Source organism: Trichechus manatus, unplaced genomic scaffold (genome assembly GCF_000243295.1).
Source record: "Trichechus manatus latirostris isolate Lorelei unplaced genomic scaffold, TriManLat1.0 scaffold00038, whole genome shotgun sequence".
Classification (NCBI taxonomy): Eukaryota; Metazoa; Chordata; class Mammalia; order Sirenia; family Trichechidae; genus Trichechus; species Trichechus manatus.
Window position 1 is genome coordinate 13,060,482 of NW_004443974.1, and position 21,507 is coordinate 13,081,988.

Consider the following 21,507-nt stretch of genomic DNA (forward strand, 5'->3'; position numbering starts at 1 on the left):
TCTTTTGGTTTCTTGGCAGTAGTGTTTTGTAGTTTCTTTGTATAAATCTTTTACGTCCCTGGTTAGATTTATTCCTAAGTATTTTATCTTTTGGAAGACTATTGTAAATGGTATTTGTTTTCTTGATTTCCTTTCCAAAGTTCTCTTTGTTTATGTAGAGGAATCTAACTGATTTCTGTATGTTGAACTTGTATCCTGCCACTTTGTTAAATTCTTCTATTAGTTCCACTAGCTTTCTTGTGGAATCCTTAGGATTTTCTATGTATAGGGTCTTATCATCTGTGAATAGGGATATTTTTACTTCTTCTTTACCAATTTGGATGCCCTTTATTTCCTTTTCTTGCCTTATTGCTCTTGCTAGGACTTCCAATACAATATTGAATACGAGTAGTGATAAAGGGCATCCTTGTCTGGTTCCCGTTTTCAAGGGTGTCTTAGTTATCTAGTGTTGCCTTAACAGAAACAGCACAAGTGGATGGCTTTAACAAAGAGAAATTCATTCTCTCACGGTTTAGGAGGCTAGAAGTCCAAATTCAGGGTGCCAGCTCCAGGGGAAGGCTTTCTCTCTCTGTTGGCTCTGGGGGAAGGTCCGTGTTCTCAATCTTCCCCAGTTGAAGAGCTTCTCAGCACAGGGACCCTGGGTCCAAAGGACACCCTAATCTCCTGGCTGTTTCTTGGTAATATGAGGTCCCTCTGCCTACCGGCTTCTCTCTTTTATATCTCAAAAGAAATTGATTTAAGACACAACCTAATCTTGTAGATTGAGTCCTGCCTCATTAACATCATAGAGGTAGAATTTACAACACACAGGAAAATCACATCAGATGACAAAATGGTGGACAATCACACTGTACTGGGAATCATGGCCTAGCCAACTTGACACGTTTTTGTCCATGACAAAGGGGAATGTTTTGCAACTCCATCTTGATGACTGCAATGGATACATGACTGTGCCGAGTGGAAACCTCCATCACGTTATCCCACTTAATAATTCTGAAGCTTCTATGAGTCAGGAACTGTGCTGGGCATGGGGTGCACACTGCCTGGCATCCACTTCCCTCTTGATCTGGTACCAGCACCGAAACTGGTCTTTGAGGACTAGCCCTCCCCATTGGGTGTGGTTTTGGTGGTAGTGTCAATCAGATTGCTCTGACTTTCCTGGCCCCAAGGAGGTGGGGCACAGGACCCAAGCTGATCAATCACTCTCTATTGGGATCCGGGGCTCTGCATCTTGAGCATAGGGATACAGGGAAGGAGATCAGCTGGGACGGATTAATCACCCTGATGGCAGTGCCCTGGAGAGTCCAGCCACTGGCTCCTGTTCCCCAGATTTCCCAAGCTTCCCTGGTGCACATCTCTCCTGAGGCCTGGCTGACCAGCTTGTCTGGTTCTGTGAGCCCTGCCACTCCTGAGGTTATCTAAAGCACCCTAACTGGTCTAGGGGTCCAGACCGACCCCTGCCTTCTAGGGGCGCACATCTTGCTGGGAAAGAGAGAAAAAATAAGTCAATTACAGTTGGGGGTGGCATATTTGGACAGGCAGGCAGTTGGGTTCATTCTCCTGGCAGTCCATGGTATATTCAATATTCTTCGCCAACACAATAATTCATAGGCATCAATTCTTCTTCAGTCTTCCTTATTCATTGTCTGTGCATACCTTGCTTACTGGTTAATCCGTCCCTGGGTGGGTCATCTCTGACGGCACTGACTCATAAAATATAATTTCTTCACCTGTGAAACAGAGTATTGCACCCTGGGCTGTAGAGTGCTCCAAAGTCCTGCCTAGCCTCCCTCCGTCCCGTCCATTCATCTGACACATTAATGTGCCAGGCCCTGTGCTGTGTGCTGGGCCACAACTAAGCCTTGACCTAGCACACAGTCTAATGGGAGAGGCAGCCAAGGCAATGGTGGCCCCTCGAGATGAGTGATGTGATAAGTGCTGAGATGGGGTGAGTAGGTTTAGCCGGGCAAAGCAGAGAGGGAAAAATGTTCAGGACACAGGAAACAGCACGTACCAAGGCTGCGGAGCTAGAGGAGGAGAGCCTGGCACATTTGGGCAACTCCTTTTTTTCCCCTCCTTTACTATAGTAACCTTGAAGCAAGTCAGTTCACTTCTGAGTATCAGTGTCCTTATCTGTAAAATGGGTTACAGGCAGTCCCCAGGGTACGAATGTGATCTGTTTCTGTGTCTTTAAGTCAAATTTGTAGGTGAGTTGGAACAGGTGCATATGGTTGTTATTTAGCCATAGTTTAGTGCAAGAAAAGGCTCAGAGCCTTTTCAATGATTTAAAGGTTGCACATGCAGCAAGTGAAGTGAAGGTGATTGTCATGAAGAATTTGTTGCGAGTAGGAGTAGGGATTGGTTCAATAGTTTCAAAGTGAGGGCAAATTTACATAATATTAAAGGGCCAGTACGAGTTGTCTGTACATTTCTAACCCAGAGACGGCTGTATTATGAAGATTACAATAAAGAAGTAGAGTGTACATAGAGCATTTAGCACAGGGCCTGGCACATAAATGAAGGGTGTTGGCACTGCCCTTTTTCCCTCCCAGACACTGACTGCCCATGAGAATCCAAGGACAGAATTCATGGTCCCTGATGCCCCTTCTGCCCAGTGGGCCAGCGGCCAGTGGCAGGAGGATGGGGTGGGTCATAGATAGAGGAGGGAGAGGCCTGGCCCAGCGCCCTGCTCAGGGAGAAGAAGAGGAGGGCTCAGCCCCATGAGGAGGGTGAGAGAGAAGCCAGAATGCTCTGGTTCCAGAAATACGTTTAATCAGGTCTTGATGCTCCCCAATAGCAGGTCCAATAGCTTATCCTCATGTAGAAAGAAAATGCACACTCTCGTGTGGCCTGTGAGGAATGTAACCATATAATTTATTATTTCACCTTTGACAGTGAAAGAGGGCACATTTAATAGTGACACTGGGATGACAGGTATAAACCACAACTGTGCTGGGCTGAGCCGGAGTCTGGTCATGTCACATGATTTGGCCCCAGCTACTTCTCCTGCTTGCTCCCTTGTTCCTTTACTTAGCTATGCCACACGGATGCTTCACTGTTCTTCCTGCAGGGCCCTTCTAGCAGGGCCTCTGTCTAGGATGCTCCTTCCCCAAGCTCCCAGGGCGAGGCCCAGCAGCCTCATCTTCTCACGGACTCAGCTTGGCTGTCTCCTCTAGGGAGAACTCCGTGCTGTCTCTTGCCTGACACCTCTCTTTCCTCCCCCTGAAACACTGTTGCCCAGCAAACTGCAGTCTTCCCTGACCCCCAGCACACACCCACCACCTGCAGGAAGGACCGCCTCTGTGCTCCCCTCCCGTACATGTCGCACACTGGGTCATATTCTCATATTTACCATCCATTTCTACCACCACACTGAGCCATCCTGAGCAGGGCCCCGTCGGTCCAGGTGCCAGCTGTATTCAAGGGAACAAGAACTTCAGCGTGCTCTGCCACCTGTTCCCAGCCTGCAGTAGATTGGCCCTGTGGCTGAGCACACAAACCGACGGAAAATATCCCTCCCCGCCACAGAATTACCCACAAGGCCCACTGCCCGAGCATGTGGGCCCAAGGCTCTCTCCTCACCTTGGAAGCCAGGCTAGCTACCCTCATCCCTTCCATAAAAAAGACGCTTGCTCCTCTGCACTTTGCACAAAAATGTATTTCTGTAACATCCCAAATTACAGACATTTACCAGGCCCCAGGTGGTGAAGCAATGCGGGATGAGCTCGCTGGGGTCTGGCTCGAGCCAGATGAGCATAGAAGGGAGAGGCAGAGGCAGTCCATCTGCCAACCTGGGGACATGGACGAGGCAGCTGCCACCTTCCTGGGCTGGGAGGGAAGGGCTCCAGGAGGAAAGGCCAGTTGCCTCTCCCCTGAGGCTGCAAACCTAGCGTGTTCCACTTAGAAGCAGAAGTGCTAGGAGAATCCAAAATCAGGCCCAGGGAAGGAGAGGGGAAGAAATGACGTTCCCCAAGGGCTGCCTTTAGGGTTAGCTCTGCTCTCCAGGCCCACTGGTTCCAGGCGGGCTCCACTCACCACCCGTATGTCCCGATGAGAAGCAATTCAGAGTTACACAAGATAGAGATACATCTGTGTCTCATACTTCTCTGAAACACAGCGCAGAGGTTTCCAAGGTAAAGCTGCAGGGCAGGGTGGGAGCAGGGATGGAGGGGCCAAGCTGTGCCGGCAAGGTGTTCCAGGTGCTGGTCTGGAGGTGTGCCTGCCTGTTGCCACAGTGAAAGGCTGGCGTGCAAGTGGGACGACTTGCCCCTGAGAGAGGGCAAGCAGGGGCGAGTGTGGCAGGCTCAGTTCTGCTGGTGGGAAGGCCTGGGCACCTTGGGTGTTTGCGGGCAGATGAGGGGCCATGGAGTGAGGGAGCAAGCCCCTGGCCCCAGAAGGTACTGGCTTCCAGGGCTGGGGGTAGGTTCTGGATATGTTTGGCAGAAGGGGCGTGGAATCTGCCCCTGAGTTCTAACCATCCCTGGGGTGGGGCCTTCAACAACCTGGGACCTGGTAGGAGACTAGGAGGCAGCCTCCATAGCAGCGTGGCCTCAGGCAGGCCTGGCCAGAGAGCAGCAGGGCCACAGTGGGCCCTGCTCCTTGTGGGTCCTCTGTGGCTGGGGCTGCCCAGGCTGAGGCCTAGGAATGGCTCAATTTCTTGCCCCAGATGGCCCACAGCTGGGAGCACCAAGGCATTTGGGAGACCCAGTGGGGTTAGTTTTAATCCCCAATCCCCACCAGCTGAGCTGAGGGGCCCAGATGGGGTTCTCAGGCTTTGGTGGGTGGGCTGGGGTGCTGGAGTGAGCTATTAAAGGCCTGCTGCCTCTCATAACAGAAAGTGAGGGCAGGGTCTGATTTTACTGGGAAAGGGCTGGACACTCACAATGTCATAGGCATTTAGCCTGGTTGGGGTAGGAGTGAGTGCGGCAGCGATGAAGGCTTTGAACTGGGGCTTGCGAATGGCCAAGGAAGCTACAAAGACTCAGGGAGAGTTTCTTTTGTTTTTGTACAGAAATGATACACACAAAAGTTCACACTTCCTAACCAAAAAAAAAAAAAATAATATATATATATATAATATATATATCTCACTAACGTTAAGGAAAAGCATCGGTTGTGCAAAATGTCCCCCGTGCCTCTTCATCTCATGGGAGGCTCCCTGGAAGGGGGTCTGCCAGCTGGGTTGCTTGAGAGTGCTTCCTCCTGGCCTTGTGGTCCAGAGTGATGGCAGCTGCAAGGGCAGAGGCCTCTATCTGGACGTGTCCATGTTCTCCTCTTTAAAGTTACTGCAGTGCTCAATCACCTTGCTGGAGACAATGGGGAGAGAGAAGATTGGAGGGTGGGCTTGAGCCCGGTCCCTCCTGGGTGATCAGATAGCTGGGTGAGCAAAAGTTAACAATGATGTTGACCCTGACTGAGATGATGTGGATAAAGCGCTTGGCAGAGTGGCCAGCATGCACAAAGCACCAGGAAATGTATCTGTGGCCACGAATATAATCACTACCCTCTCCTCTCCTCCTTTCTCATATCCCTCTCCTCCTGCCCCTCAGTTCCAGGGCATCTGCATCTGTGTTTAGGGGATCCCCTGAATGAGCTCAGGTCTTTAGTAACATCTTCTCCATTTTCCCCATGCCTCCAGACCTTTTTCTTCCCAAAAGTCCACTAGTTGCCCCCAAACTGACTGCACATCAGAGTCACCCAGAGAATCTAGGTCACACATATTTACCCGGAGATCCTGATTCAGCAGCAGGTCTGGGCTAGGGCTGGGGACTTTGCTTGCACAAAGGCCCCAGACACCCTGCAGTAGCCAGGCCTAGCGTGGCATTTGGGAACCACCACTCGTGCTCAGAGTGAGTCTGTTGCCCATCGCAGACTGACCTCTGGAACCACTTCCCCATTATGGTCAGGTGTACCCTAAATGGCCCAGTCTTCCTGCTCAGTACTAAACTCTGAGGTGGGATTCACTGTAGCCTCAAGGCACTAAGGAGGTGCCTAATACCTCTTAGGAAGTAAGGGATGCCTGGAGGAAGGTCAGGGAGCCGTGGACAAGTGGAATGTCTTCTCCTAAGTGTTCTCTCAAGCGCTACCCACATGACTAAAATGTCATTCAAACCTTACTGTCAAACAGGTCGACCAGTTCAGATACACATTTCAGGTCTTGGAGAAATGTTTAACGTGACTGGGATAGGTTATTGGCTGGCCTTACTCAGTGCTTCTCAAATTTCTTGGAATACATGTTAAAAAAGAATATTTCCAGGCCCACCTCCCAGATCCACAGAAAAGAAACTCCAGGGAGTGAAGCCTGTATATTTTGAACAATCTTTCCAGGTGATTCTTTAGAGAGATTAAGTTTGAGAGCCAATCATTTTACCTTTCTCAATTGCAATTAATTTCTAAGCAGTGCCTTTTGCCAAAAGTACTGGCAGAATCAGCCAATGTTCCCCAACTTGGTGAGTTGTCTGCAGAAACTCTGAACTACAGACCCTTCCTCCACGTTACTTTTTATTCTACACCGTGTTTAGAACTATGACAAAGGTTTATTAGGGTGAACTACTGTCTCTTCTAGAGTGGATTCTGAACAAAGCAAGTTAGTTACTGCTGATTCTGACACGTTGTGTCCCTGAGTCTCTCTTGTGCGCTGATGGATGAAAGACTCAGGGCCGATGTGATTCTGTCTAAAACCACACAGCAATGAAAGGGCTGACAACTCTGCCACGTCAGTGACTGTCACATTCGGAAACTTACACACTGCCCTGTTTTGATCTCTACAGTATATTTTACCACGCCGTGTCCTCTCCTTAGTTGGAACGTCTGTGGCAAAAAGTAACGAAAAATTCTGACCTGGGATGAGAGGATGGAATTTGGTGGGAATAAAAGAAAACCAAGCTTACAAATTAGGGCAACAGTGTTCCATTTAGCGGTTGATCATCTAGTTTCTGGCCACATTGTGGCCAAAATGATACTGAAGGAGTCCCTAGCTGGACATCAATACACTGTCCACCTACATACTCAACCCCGAGTCACCCCTACAAATTTCAGCCATTCCTAATCACCAGAGGTATCCCTCAGTTCCCCACTGTGTCCCTCAAGTCCCCCCAAATCAAGGCTCTAAGTAGAAACACACTGCCTGTCTCTTACCGGGCCATTTCCTTGGTCTCCTGCCGGGCAGTCGCCATCTTGATCATGTCCCTCAGAAGGGGCATCCCGCCTTCTTTGATCAGCAGAGGGCAGTATTTGTCCGCTGTAGGGTAGGGGCAGACAGGCGTATTATCAGGGTGGGTCTTCTATCAGCCTGGGGCCTAGAAACCCACGCTTGCTCTGCGGACCACCCTCCCTGAGGGGAAGGATGAAGATGCAGGCCTGGGCAAAGGGCCCTGCTATAACCGAATATGAATCCTATTTACCCAGCTGCATGGGCCAGAGTTCCTGTGTCTACCAGAGGAGAAGCAGGTGGCAAGGCCTTGGAAAGGGCTCTTCCCTATTTGACTTCGAGTTGCTGCATTTGTTTTCTAGATACAGAAAGTATCACCCAAACTAGTGCTCCTCAACATGATGGTACTGAGAAGTTTTTGTAAAAATACAGATTCTTAAGGCTTCCCCTGGGTAGTCTGATTCAGCAGATCCAAGGACCTATATCTATATGTATTTTCAACAAAATACCACCAGGTGATTCTGGTGACCAGCCAGGTTGGAGATAAATGACTAAGAGATGTTAACTAGGTGGAACCACCAACCCTTCCTACTGAGTGGTTTCATGTTCACACTCCAGCAAAGAACATTCTACTGCTCAGCATCCAGGGCTTTACACTCCACAGAGAACACAGGCATCTTATTTGGACCTCCAGCAGCTTTAAGCAAAAGGAGTTATTTTTATAATTTCCATCTTTATTTCTTCTTTACCGTTCAGAGAGGTGAAGAAATTCATGTAAAGTCACCCCAGAGGTCTGAGGGAATCCCAGCTCAGGGCTCTTTTCTCCATGCTGCGCTGCCTCTTTGAGGTAAGGTGCTATTTTTTTAGTAAGGCTAACATAACAGTAATAACAAAAAAGGCTGTTTATTGAATAGTCGGTATGTGCCAAGCACTGTTCTACGCACTTTATGTGTCTTATTTCACAACAACTCTATGAGGTCTATGCTATTATTATCCCATTTTAAAGATGAGGAAATTGAGGCAGAGAGAGGTTGAGAAACCCATCCAAAGTAACAAATCTAGCGTGGAGCCAGGTTTCAAACTCAGGCAGTCTGCCTCCAGAGCCTGCACTCTTATCCACTCTGCCAGTTAAGAGGATGGAGCAGTCTCGACAGTCCAGGTACTGGGCTAGACACTTTACATTGGTCTCTTTTCACACCAATTTTATGAGGTAGGTGTTACGGTTACCCCCATTTTAAAGATGAGGAAACTGAGGCACAGAGAGGTTAAATAACCTGCTCGAGGTCACATAACTAGTAAGGGAGAGAACTAGAGGTTAAAGCTGGTCTTCCATCAAAATCTCTTAGTGCTGCACCCTCTTTCTCCTCTCCCCTAAAAACTGTCTCTGTGCAAGCAAAGGACGGTTCAGGTTTTTCTACCTGAGTGTGGGACTCTCTTTGAGGATACAAATTAGAGTTGCTTTAATGTTCTCTCTGATGTCTGTTTTCTCAGGGGTTAGTTTTCCCTTTTGTTTGAGTTCGTCTTACCCTGTCCTGCAGAAGGCTCCTGTCAATGCCTTGTGATTTTTGGCTATTCACTCACACTGATGCAGGACGCATTAAGAAAGCTGACTGGGAACTCTGGGTGGGCCTTCCTAACTGCCAGGCCTGCTTCTGCTGGGCATCCTACAAATGCTGGGAAGGGGAGGGCTTTCCTCTGAGGCACAAGTGCTTATATCAGCTCTCTCAGTGCTCCCCTCCTGGACGAGAAGCTCCCTGAGGACAAGTCTGCTTTCAGCTGGTGCATCCCCCTGTGTCTGAAAAAAGGGCAAGTGGGTACTCACGGTAGACAGACACAAGGTTGTACAGTGCCCAGGTTGCCCAGTGCTGGCTGACAGGGGAAATGCCCTGGGGAAGGAGGCGAAGGATTGGCTCAAAGGACCTGTGAGGAGAGAAATCAAGGTCACTTCTGATGTCTGGCGGAGGTAGGGGAAGTCTTCTCTTGTCCAGGGTTTCTCCTCCCTGAAAGGTCCTAAGGGCAAACCACGAGCAGGATGCAGGGAAGAAGGGGGTACCTGGCCCTTCACCCCTCTGTCAGGCTCCCTGACACCCTGCATTCAGACTCCACAAAGGGAGGTCCCTTGTGAGCAGCAAAAGAATGAGCATGTAAGGGAGGTAGGAGGGATGCAGATTAGGTGTGTAAAAAGCTGGGGACCTCAGGAAAGAGGAGAGACTCAACCCTGGTGCGGGGAGGGGTAGCTGGGAGGCAGAAGAAAGTGTGACTGCACTTCTCACAAGGGCCTTCTATGGGCCTTCTGGAGCCAGAGTCCAAATGCCTGAAGAATATACACGCCAACCCTTTGGACCAGCAATTCTACTTCCTCCCACCTCAGGAACTAAGGTGACTGGAATGTGGGCAAAGCTATAAGCATAAGCCTGTTCCTCCTAATATGGGTTTTCAAGTAAAATGTAAATCAGCACAGGATGGCCCATCCATACACAGAGAGTGACTCAGCTGTTACAAAACGATAAGGGAGACCCAAACCTTGATGCCAGCTTGATTTAAAGTAATTAAATTTGTGCAGGGAAAACAGCTAGAAGGAGAGAGATCTTTGGTACCTTTGAAGAGGCAATACGACGTTACAGGGGTTTACTTTCAAAGGATGAGATTATGAATGATTTCTACTTTGTTTCCTGTATCTGTATTTTCTCCTTTTTCACACATAAACATGTATCAAAGTGTAGTAACTACTTAAAATTATTTGTAAAGAGCAGGCTTTGGGTATATAAAAGTGTCGATGTGCACGAAAAATGCCCCCAGTTGGACATGTAAGTTGTGCACCTTATGCTCTTTACTGTATGTGGGCTTTACCTCAGTATGTGAGAAAAAGCTGGAAGAGAACTAAAAGAAAGGCAATAAGCTCTGACCAGACTTTGCTTGGGATGGGCCTCATGCCCCAGTTACCTGCCCCATGCCCTTCCAGGACACACCTGTAATTGATATTTCTCCGTGAGTTGATGTCCCAGCTCTGGATGGCTGCCCACATACGTTCCTCTACCTCCTCCCGCTGAGGTTCGCAGATGCCCCAGGCTTCAGGCCCATCAAACATGATATGAGAGAGGACGCCGCAGGCGTTGTAGGAGACCTCAATTCCATCTGCCTTGCTCTCCAGCAGGTTGCTGCCGAGAAGAAGAGAGAAAAGTGGAGTCTCATTTCCCTGGTCCTGCTTCAGGTACCAGTTGCTGGACCCTAACTTACAAATGAGATGCCAGAGGTACTATTTATTTACAGTTTATTATCTATAGCCAGACTACTTTTAAAATGGATTTGAGGTCACTTAAGATACAGGTCTTAAGATGTAGGATCACTATGAGTCGGAATCAACTCGACGGCAACTGGTTTGGTTTGGTTTAAGATACAGCTATGACAGGACCATTTAACAGAGGGTTGAAAGAATAAGAAACCAGAAACCAAGTTCGAGAGGGAAGGTGATATTTATAACAGAAATCGAGGCTAAGGGGAATTGCTGAAACAGACTAGAACTCGGAACATCCTGGCAGCCAATGCAAAAAGGGAAAACGGGGATATCAACCTGAAGACGCTGATGAATTGGGAAGTCATCAGCTGGGGCCGCAGCTCCTTCACCTCTGCCACATTCCCCAAGAGTCCCAGCATATTCCGATGTAGTTCCTGTTTCTCTGGGAATTCCTGGCAAAATAAGGGCCATTGGGGCCACATTAATTAGTACTTAATTACTTAAGTGTCTGGTATTATTACCTAAAAGCTTTATGGGCATCTGTCTGGCCATTCCAGATAGACTAAAGGGATGCGATATGCACTTGCCATCTTCTAGTGCTCCTGGGGTAATGGTGGGTACACATTATAAGGGAGTAGAAGGTAGAGGCTCCCTGCCACAAAGACAAAGGCTGAGCGGAGAGCTGACCTATAAAGCTGTGAATGGGACAAATGTGGTTCTATTTACCAAAGCTCCAAATACCAGTTTAAGGGAACAAGGAGCAAGGAAAATACAGGATGAGTTTTAGGATGAACAGACCCCTACTGGACAGAGTTCTGTCTTCTGTCCAGCTGACGTCCCAGTGGGCCCCAGCCAGCTCTGGGCAGTCTGAGAAACCACTGGTGAGAAGGCGGGGCTGGGTTTTCCCTTGGAGGGAGGGCTCCCAGAGAGGACCATCCAGACTGTCTGGCTCAGGGAAGATCTCTGGAATTTCTGTTAGCAGCACATCCTGGGCTGCTGGACCCTGAGTCTGCCCCCATTGCTCTTTAGTAGGAACCATGGCAGGGGGTTGGTGCTGGTGGATTTGGTTGGTGGGATAACCCAAGGAAAGAAGAGTGACCCTGTCTGGTCAAGGAGCTGCTGCTGGTGGAAGTGGGTGCTACCTTCAGGCAGTCTAGGAAGAGCTTCATGCCATTGAAGTTGAGGAACATCTCGCAGTTGTCAGGTGTCTCGTCTGTGATGTTCCACAGGGCACTCCAGGAAAACTCCATCACCTGGTCACACTGCAAGGGGGAGGGGAGGGCTCAGCAAGGCTTACCTGAATGGACCCTGCAGGCTCCTGGTGCCTGGTGAGGGGGTTCCCTGATAAAATACAGACACCCTCAGGGACAAACCAGTCCCCTCTCAGGGCAGGGGAGGGGCAGAGTGGCTCCATGAAGAGTCAACTTACTATCTTGTCCAGCAGCTTCTTCTGAATCAGCTTCAGCATGGTCTGTGGGCAGAGAAGATGGTTTGTTGGAGGGCCAGGGCCTAAGAACTACCATGTCTCCCAAGAACCCAAGACGGACAGAGGATCTGAAGAGTCAGTGATTCAATTTCTGGTAAAACATCCTGACAAGACCAAATCTACATATCTATTTGGGAAGCTGTTTGAAGACATTCAATCCACCCACCCAAAGCCATCAAGTCGATTCTGGCTCATAGCGACCCTCCAGGACAGAGGAGAACTACCCCATACGGTTTCCAAGGCTGTAAATCTTTATGGAAGCAGACTGCCACATCTTTCTCTTGCAGGGTGGCTGGTGGGTTTGAACTGCTGACCTTTTGATTAGCAGCTGAGTGCTTTACCACTGCATCACCAAGTCTCCTTATTCAATCTACAGAGCCTTAGTATTTAGCACTAGGAGGCCTGTGTGTTTGTCTGGCATGACCATTGATGCTGGTGTGACTTTGGGGATGGCTCTCCTCCTCTCTGGGCGTCAGCCTCCCCAGTGATAAAATGAGAGGAGATCAAATGCTTTCTAGTCCCTCCTCATACTTTCCTTCCTTTCTTAAGCAAATATTTATCATTTCCCTACTGTGCATAAGGCCCTATGCTAGGAAGCACTGGGGACATGATGAGAGAAACAAGCACGATGTCTTTTCCCTACTGAGCTCACAGTAAGTGGGGGCCCACCATTAAGCAGACAGTCCTTCAAATACCTATTTAATCCCAACTGAGATGGTATAACAGGGGCACTCAACCTGTCTGAGGACGCAGGAGTGACTTGTAAAATAGAACTTACTAAGAGAGGATGACAGAGTGTTCTAGGTGAAGGAACTCTAGAGGTGTTCTAAGCAACAGTCACTATTAGGAAATTCTTTCTTTGATCTAGCCTAAATCCTCATGCTTCAGCATAGGCCCCTGCCTGCTCACGCTGGGCCCTTCTTGGAGACTTTCCTCCCATGGACTGTGGTGGGAGAGGGCTCTTTAGTTACTGGGCAAGAATCCAGGCAGTGGGGCTATGGAAGAAGGGAATAAGTGAGGACGGGCTGCCCACCCCGCACGTACCACAACAAAGCCCATCTTGCCCACAGCCTCCTTGTGGTCGTTGTCCACCTGACAGACCAGGGCGTTGCACAGGTGTACAGCGATGCGCTGGATCGACTCATCCTGCCGTGTGGGGTTGAGGATGCTAAGCAGGAGCTCGTTGACCCGGCGGTACTGGAATTCCAGCTCCTCAGGGATGCTGAAGTTGCAGAGGGTCAGACAGCAGTTCCGCTGAACCTGGGCCGGGACAGAAGACAAGAAAAACACGTTCAGGGTCAGACTCTGAAGCCAGACTTGAGGGGCTCTCTAGAGACATGAGATCATACAGAGCTGTCGAGGTCTAGGAAGGCTTCTGGAAGAGAAGATTACAAGGCTTTTAAAAAAAGAAACATTTAAAAAATATATAATATTCATATGAAAGAGTACATAAAACAAAAATGTACAGTTTTACAAATAATTACAAAGTGAACATCCATGTAACCACCACCTGTGTCAAAAAAAACTACCACCCAGAAGTCCCCATATGTCCCTTCCTGATCCAAAGCCCCTCCCTCCCCACTAGAGATGACCATTATCCCTGCTTTTCTCCATGAATGATTTTTTAGCACCCTGCTTCTTTCTGTTCAGTCATAGGTAAGATCAATCCTGTTGTTATATGTAGCTGACATTCACTCGTTTTTTGTTGTAGTACAGTATTCCACTGTGATGACACCCTGATACATTAATCCATTCTATTCACGATAGATGTCGGGTTGACTTCAGTCTTTCGCTACTGCGAACATGCATTCTGGTGCCATCCATGTTACGGGTTTCTCTAGGGCACACATGTCTGGGAGTGGAACTGCCGGGTCACAAGGTATGCATGTCTCCAACTTTACTAGGCAACACCAAACAGTTTTCCAAAGTGGTTGTACCAATTTACACTCCCACTAGAAGTGTCTGAGAGCTCTAATCACTACAGATCCTCACCTCTTTGAGTTGTCTGTGAGCTTATCTTTTTACAGTGAACTCAGCACTCTTTCCTTGTAATTCAATTTCCTTCCTTTCTTACTAGATATTGGAATTCGTATTTTATTCATCATGTAATTTGGAGGATATTACCTGTGGTTAACTTTTTGTCTTCGTTTCCCCCAATATACATGCACTTTTTAATTTAAAAAAAATTATTTTAAATAATAAAAGCAATACTTATCGTAAAAAGTTGAAATAATTAGGTTAAAAGATAAATGCATGTGTAGTTTTGGTACGTTCTACCAGTTGCCGTCCAGAAATGTTGTACAATATACAACTCACCAGTAAAAACTGTACGGGGGTGCTTTCCCCCACCCTTGCTAACAATGAATATCATCAATCAATCTCTTGAGATGAAATGTGATGTCTTGTTATTTTAATTTCCATTTCTCTGATAAGGTTTACTAATTTATTTGGGGAATCTTCAGCTAGCATTTTTTTTTTTTTCATTAAAAAAATAAAAGACATCCCTTTTACCTGGTTATAAAATCAATCTCAATGTAGAAAGAACAATCACTCTAAAGCCTGGAGTTGGCAAGGCAGTAGGGAAGGGGGTGTTCTGATTCCTGCAGATGGAGGATAGAGCACCAAAGCCTTTCTGGAGGACAAATGACAGATGCTTTAAAAATAAACATACTCTTGGCCCTAGCTATTCTACCTCTAGAAATGTATTATACGGGTATAATCAAAGGTAATCAAATATAGTCAACAGAACATTGTTTGAAACAGCAAAAAACGAAAAAGCAACCTAAATAGTCAACCATGGGGGAGTGATTCGGTATCTACAGCCCATGCACTCAGCCAAGTCCCGTCCTGCAAGTGCACGAGTACCGGGCTTGGCCACTGGCTCCAAGCTCCAACACAGAGTCCCAACAAAGGGGCCACTCCAGCGGTGCTGAACACTGTGCTGACGTTAACAATTATGAAACGAAACTGTGAAGACCAGCTTTCTGGGAGAGGAGAGATGGGATTGTGAATGACTTTCACCTTCTATTCAATATATTTTCGTATTATTTGAAAAGTTTTTTTTTTTTTTTTAAGCAACAAGTATCTTACTTTTGTAATTCATAACAAACCATTATTTTTAAAATGTTGTAAAAACATGTTTGTTGATATGGGAGATGTTCATATGCACAAAGCACTGTTGAATTAAAAATCCATGTTACACAAACCGTACACACAGTATGATCCCATTTACTAAACTTACATGCATAGACTAGAATCCAGAATGATAGATATCCAGTATTAATGATGGCCATCTCAAATGACAGCATTTGTTAATGGTGGCTATCTCTGGCTGATGGTGGGAATACAGGTGGTTTTTATTTTCTTCATTTTGTATATCTGTATTTATAATTTTTCTATGGTAAATTTTCTATTACTTTTTTTATAGTTGTGCTTTTATAGTAGTAAACCAGTAGCAGCAGCAGTATAGTACTTTTATAGTAGTAAAACACTATAAAAGTAATAGAAAATTTATAATTTTTCTACAGTAGATTTTCTATTACTTTTATAAACCAGTACTATAAAAGTATTATACTAAACTACTACTGGTTTACTGCTATAAACGTACTACTATATATAAAAGTAATAGAAAATTTACCGTAGAAAAATTATAAATACAGATATACAAAATGAAGACAATAAAAACCACCCGTAATCCCACCATCACCTAGAGATTGTTAACACTGGATATCTATTGTTCTGGATTCTAGTCTATGCATATATGTTTAGTAAATAGGATCATACTCTGTGTACTGTTTGTGTAACATGGATTTATAGTAAAAGCAGCTATTGAAAAAAGTAAGCCCCAGCAGTGTTGCTGGGCAGAGTGGCAGGGCAGACAGCACAAGCAGAGGCTCTGGTACAGGAGGACAGGCCCCAAGGTGTCTGAGTGGAGCCGAGTCTAATGGAGGGGGCGGGTGGCAATAGGTGATGGGAAGACTGGGCAGGTGAGAAGTCTGGGCAAGGAGTTTGGGAGTGAGGCAGTGGGAAAGGGGGTCGGGAGGAGGCAGTACAGAGCCAGTGAGAAGAAGTGAGAGCCAGTATGGCAGTGTGAAGGGCGGGGCTGTGGCACAGGGTGAACAGGAAAAGGGGCAGCTGGGGCTAGAGCATGCGGGGCCTTGGTGGGTTGGGGGCTCACCGTCACCTCCTGGTAGGATTCCATGCCATTCAGCACCACCTGGATGACCTGCCGCCGCAGCTTGACACTCTGCTCTGAGCGGTACTCAGAATTGGTCAGGTAGAAGAGGGCAGCGCTGCCTGTCACTTGAATGTTCTTGTCATACTTGTGGCACTTGAGGGCTGTGATGACCAGCTGTAGAGCGACAGGACAGGGGCCCAGGTTAGTAAATTCTGTTAAAGCTATGTGGGGCAGGTCCAGGGCTCTTTGAGCTGGGCGTGGGCAGGTCTAGGGCACGGCTTACCCCATCCTGCTCTCTGAGGGCAGAAACCAGCATGAAGGAGCAGAACTAGTGCGGGGCCGTGGTAGCGGTGGCCCAAATGTTGTGCGCTAGGGCCCTGGGTGGAGCAAGGCATGAGGGCGGGGCCTGAACGAGGCCAGAGCTACACTTTAGGGGTGGGTGGTGGGGGACGGGGGTGAAGTAGCTAGGGTTACGGAGGAAGGACTGCCAGTGCCCTGGGCCGAGGCGAGAGTGCAGGAGGAGGACAGGAGCCTGAGGGTTGGGGCTAACCTTCAGGGCCCGTAGTAGCTGGTTGCAGCGCTCAATGCGTGCGATGTCAAAAAGCAGGTTGATGGCCCGCGAGGTGATCTCTGGCCGGTGCTCCGTGTAGGCCTCTATGGCATTCAGTACCTGCTCCTCATTTTTGTCACCACTTACCTGGGGATTGGGCATGTTCAGAACAATCCATAAGAGGCCAGGTGGTGAGATCCCCTGAGCACAACTCAGTCTTCTAGCCCCAGGGCAGGCACCTTGGTGCCTCCAGCCCAGCCTCCTCCCTTCTCCCTGGGCTCCCTATTTCACCCCTGCTTCTCTCCCTGCCTCTCACTTTGTAGGCTGGAATGTGCGTTAGGCGGCACAGAGAGGTCTCGAAGAGCCCAAGGAACTGTAGTGGCCTCTTCAGAGCCCGGAAGGGCATGATGCTGCTCTTGGAAGGCTCGATGCTGGGGAAAGAAGGTGCTGGGGTCAACACAACGGCTTGGGGCCTGGGGCTGCCCTGGGTTCAGTGCAAAGGAGGGCGTCTCCCTGGGGGTGGCTAGGCATTTACTTGATGCCCTCTTTTAGGCCCTGCAGCCTCATCTCTTAACACCACTCCCACACTGTGCTCCCGTCAGTATGAATGTCTGGTAATTTCCTAATCACTCATGCTTTCCCTTTCCAGCCTTTGTACATGCTGTTCCCTCTGCTAGAACACCCTTCCTCCTGCAAACTTATAATGACCTTTCTGGATGGCTTGGATGCCACTTCTCCTGCTTCCTCCTTCCTGATCCTCAGGGCAAGACCAGAACTCTGTACTCCCCCAGCCACAGCCTTTGTAATGACCTACGTACTTGTCTGTCCTCTGCTAATTCACATGGACTCTGAGAGGGCAGGGCCTGACTCATTTCTTTATCTCCAGCACCAGGCACAGCACTTGGCAGAAAGAGCAAAAACATTGAGGGTGGTTCCCAGGAGCTCCTTGCCTGCAGCCCCACCTGGTCTGTCCCGCTTCCTCATCCATCTTGGAGATGCTGCAGTTCTCCAGAATCATGTGGCCAGAGATGTCCAGGGACATCAGGTTTCCCAGCTTCTGCACAAAGAGGCTTAGCACTTTCCGAGTTAGCTTGAACTTGTAGTAGCTAGAGAGACGGTCTCGGGAGATATCCAGGTGTCTGGAGATGAGGGTGGGGCCACAGGTCAGGAGCTAGACACAGGTTGGGGCTATCTTGTAGACCTCTGTGCCCTCAGTCCACAACAGGGAGGGCCCATCCCTGCCACAACTGCTCCAGGGCATTCTAGGGGAAAAACCTGCTGGGACCCAGGTGCCCTGAACAGCCCCAGTTCAGCTGAAGCACTGGGTTTAAGGAATGGGACTGTCTCTTCCATTCCCAGCCTCTGCCTGGCCAGGGGCTCGCTCATGAACCCTCTGGGACTGACAACACCCACTCCCTTCCTCCCAGCCCCTCCCCACCGCAGCCCTGGTGAGGTCTGGGCTGGGCAGCTCACCGTAGCTTGTGCAGCTGGACAATGACACGGATATGATCATCTGAGAGGTCCATGTTGTAGAGCACAAGAGATACTAGGCTGTCTTTCCACTGGGTCAGGAAGGCCGCGTCACTCGTCTGAATGCCTGAGAGGTCCAAGGCAGCTAGCGAGTTGAGCGGCCGCAACAGGGTCTCTACAGGGACCCCATCAATCATGCGGCCCAAGTTGAGGAAACGTAGGCGGCTAAAGCCCTCAAAGGTGAAGTCCTTAACCAGCACCTGGCAGGTGGGATTGACGAGGCATTCGTCTTCACAGCCCCCCGGGTTGTCCTCCTCGTAGAAAATGTTTGTGCAGCCAAACAGGCTCAGTGACACTAGAGTGTGGCTGAAGCTCCTCAGTGTCTGCAGGCTCTTGGCAGACAGCTTCTCGCAGTTGGTCAGGTACAGCTCCACCAAGTCCTGGTGGCAGGCACAGCCCCGTCAACACCTCTGCCCTCCCGCTGCCCTAGGCCTCACAGTGGGGAAGAGCTCTGGAAGGGTTTGGGGATTCTTGGGTTGGAGGCTAGTGGCCCTGCCCCAACTCCCGGTTTGACCCTTTCTGGGCTTGCCTCCCCATGGCATCCTGGTACCCTGGCGATGCAGGGCTCACCTGCTTGCGAATGGCTTCCAGATCCTGGTCCTGCACCAGGTCCTCACGGAGGTGGATGCGGGTGAGGCGGGTGCTGCGAGGGTCTGAAAAGAGGCTGAAGAAGCTCTCATGCGGCTCAAAGTTGCAGGCAGCATTGACCAGCTCCACATACCTGGGAGAGAAGAAAGGCTCAGGGGAGGGACACAGGGAACTTCACCCTCCTCCAAGGCCCAGCAAGAGCCCTCCCCTCCCTGAAGCTTTCCCCGATCACCCCAGCAGCAATCTCCTCCTCCTCCTAACAGTATCTGGTTGGATCCTGACTACGCTACATGCGAGATGGCTCTGGGATTAAGGGTGCCCCAGGAACCAGGAGCTCAGAGGCAGCTCTCTGGGTGACCTCCTGGTGATGAAGGGACCTTTCATATACACTCCCCCATATATACTCCCATAACAAACACCTACACATATTTTTCCTCTTCAAATGCACACTCTTGTCACGCACCCTCCTCCCCACTCAAGTCGCAGTAGCAGCTCCACCCCCAGCCACATTCATCATCTTCTTTAAGCCAACTTCTAGTTCCTTTATCAACCCCTCCCAGGACCCTTTCAAACAGGTGAGTTAAGCCAATTGGTTTGGAGTTCCCAGCTGGATACAGGGCAAGCCCTCAATAACACACTGTTGAGGTATGAGCTCATGCAAGAATCCTGGCTGGTGGAAAGGTTTTGAATCCAAACACTCTGGAATCTATATTTTTGCTTGGCAGCTTACTACCTGGGCAATTCCCCACAAGTAACTGAACTTCTCTGAACCTCAGTTTCTGCATCTGTAAGATGGACATAATTCTGGTCTGCAAAATGTCCAACCTAGTACCTGCCCCACACTGAATGCTCAGAACATTATTTACAAGTCTGGCTCTGTCCTTCGGTTGCACACAGGTTCCCACTTTCACGTGTAATTGTATGGTCTAATGATTTCCCTTTTGGGCACCTAGGCTGAGTTTCTGGCAGTCAGTGAACATATATCATGCTTCTAGGAGCCCTTATCAGTGGGAAGTCCCTCAGATGGGCCGTTTAAAGATGTTTTTGAATGATTCCTCCCTGGTCATGGATCCATTATTAGTACTGGCATGTAAACCTGTATGTGTCCATTCTCACGTAGTTCATATACTCATTAGCCAGTTCTCATACACACACATGCATGCACACAAATGCAAACATGCACTTTCATACTTAAACACACCTTGTGCTGTATAAGCCCACAGGTGTACACACACTCACTCCTTCACATGTACACCCCTCCTCCTCATACACCAACATGCACACACAGACCTTTACCATTATGGATACACCAATATTCTCTTGTACCCACAAATATCCATGTGCTTGCACACCCCCTCACACATTCATATCCACACCGCCACATGGTGGACACATTCTCTCTCCACACACACTGAAGCTAAGACTCACTCCCCCACCCTAGTGCTGGCCCTGCTCACTCATTAACAAGCCGGTCGCAGATCTCGCTGGGCAGGAAGATGTCTGGATGTAGCCGCAGGGTCTCCTTGTCTAGCAGGTAGCCCAAGGTGCCATCCAGGTTGCGCAGGCAGAAGTCGGTGCAGAGGGCCATCAGGGACTCGGGAGTGTCGGACGCCATGCTGGGGGCAGGCAGGTAGCCACTCCAGCACAGGGGCCCCCAGGGGCAGCAGCGACTCCTCAATACTCAAAGGATCATTGACAGAGCTGCAGCCTGGAGAATGGGAGAGAAGCCAAGTGAGCCACATTTAAGGGCCAGAACCATCAGCTATGTTCACTCTCTGAGAAGGGAAACTGAGGTCCTGGAACTCACACTCGAATTAGCAGCTCAGCAGGGGTAGTCCCCAGGACTCCTGACTCTTTTCCTTACCCCTCTCTGGTGTACCACTATCTCTACATGATTTGACCTGCAAATCAGATGAGGCTTTGCCCAAGTATCTCTGTGCCTTCATGAGCGTGTGAGCAGACATGTTTGTGTTGGGGACGGAATGCTGGGTGGGGATAGATAGGCATTTTCACCATATGCACCTCACAATCTTAATAGCTACGTTGGGGTGTCCCTTGCTATGGGTACTTCCTAACCTGCACCCAGCTATCACTGATGGAGCACTTAGTGGGGCCAAGGCTTTATAGACATCACATCACCAAATATCTTGGTGTATGATTTAAAAAAGGCTCCTGAATTGTACATTTAAAAATGATTAAAATGGCAAACTTTCTTTTATATATATCTTTACTAAAATTTTTTTTGAAAAAGAGAGAAGGCTCCTCCTAAGAGAAATGAAAACATATATGCATAAAAACTTGAACACAAATGTTCATAGCAGCATTATTCACAATAGCCAAAAAGTAGAAACAACCTAAATGTCTATAACAGCTGACGAATGGATAAACAAAATGTGGAACATTCATACAATAAATACTTATTCAGCCATAGAGAGGAATGATGTACTGACATACGCTACAACATGGATGTACCTTGAAAACATTACGTTAAGTGCAAGAAGTCAGACAGAAAGTGCCACATATGATATGATTCCATTTACATGAAGTGTCCAGAACAGACAAATCTATAGAGACAGAAGCAAATTAGATTAAGGATTGCCTAAAGCTGGGTGGAGGAGGGAATAGCAAGCGGCTGCTAATAAGCATGGGTTTCTTTTTGGGGTGATGAAAATGTTTTAAAATTGACTGTGATGATGGTTTCACAACTCTGTGAATACACTTAAACCAGTAAATTACATATTTTAAACAGGTGAACTGTATGGTATATAAATTATATCTCAATAAAACTGTT

General features: G+C 48.4%; 1 protein-coding gene across 1 annotated transcript in view; it reads right to left on the reverse strand.

The window, feature by feature from the left end:
- Nucleotides 1-4,510: 4,510 nt before the first annotated feature.
- The window catches only part of ZER1 (zyg-11 related cell cycle regulator), a 32,138-nt gene continuing 15,141 nt past the window's right edge, over nt 4,511-21,507 (reverse strand). The window contains exons 2-16 of the mRNA XM_004375732.2: nt 20,174-20,424; nt 18,699-18,849; nt 18,072-18,508; nt 17,561-17,737; nt 16,915-17,029; nt 16,599-16,745; nt 16,049-16,222; nt 12,916-13,131; nt 11,815-11,856; nt 11,528-11,647; nt 10,722-10,837; nt 10,120-10,308; nt 8,973-9,070; nt 7,138-7,240; nt 4,511-5,306 (exon numbers count right to left, since the gene is read on the reverse strand). Of these exons, the coding sequence (XP_004375789.1) occupies nt 5,249-5,306; nt 7,138-7,240; nt 8,973-9,070; nt 10,120-10,308; nt 10,722-10,837; nt 11,528-11,647; nt 11,815-11,856; nt 12,916-13,131; nt 16,049-16,222; nt 16,599-16,745; nt 16,915-17,029; nt 17,561-17,737; nt 18,072-18,508; nt 18,699-18,849; nt 20,174-20,331 (2,301 nt within the window). The 5' untranslated portion in view covers nt 20,332-20,424 and the 3' untranslated portion in view covers nt 4,511-5,248. The remainder of the gene's footprint in view (nt 5,307-7,137; nt 7,241-8,972; nt 9,071-10,119; nt 10,309-10,721; nt 10,838-11,527; nt 11,648-11,814; nt 11,857-12,915; nt 13,132-16,048; nt 16,223-16,598; nt 16,746-16,914; nt 17,030-17,560; nt 17,738-18,071; nt 18,509-18,698; nt 18,850-20,173; nt 20,425-21,507) is intronic.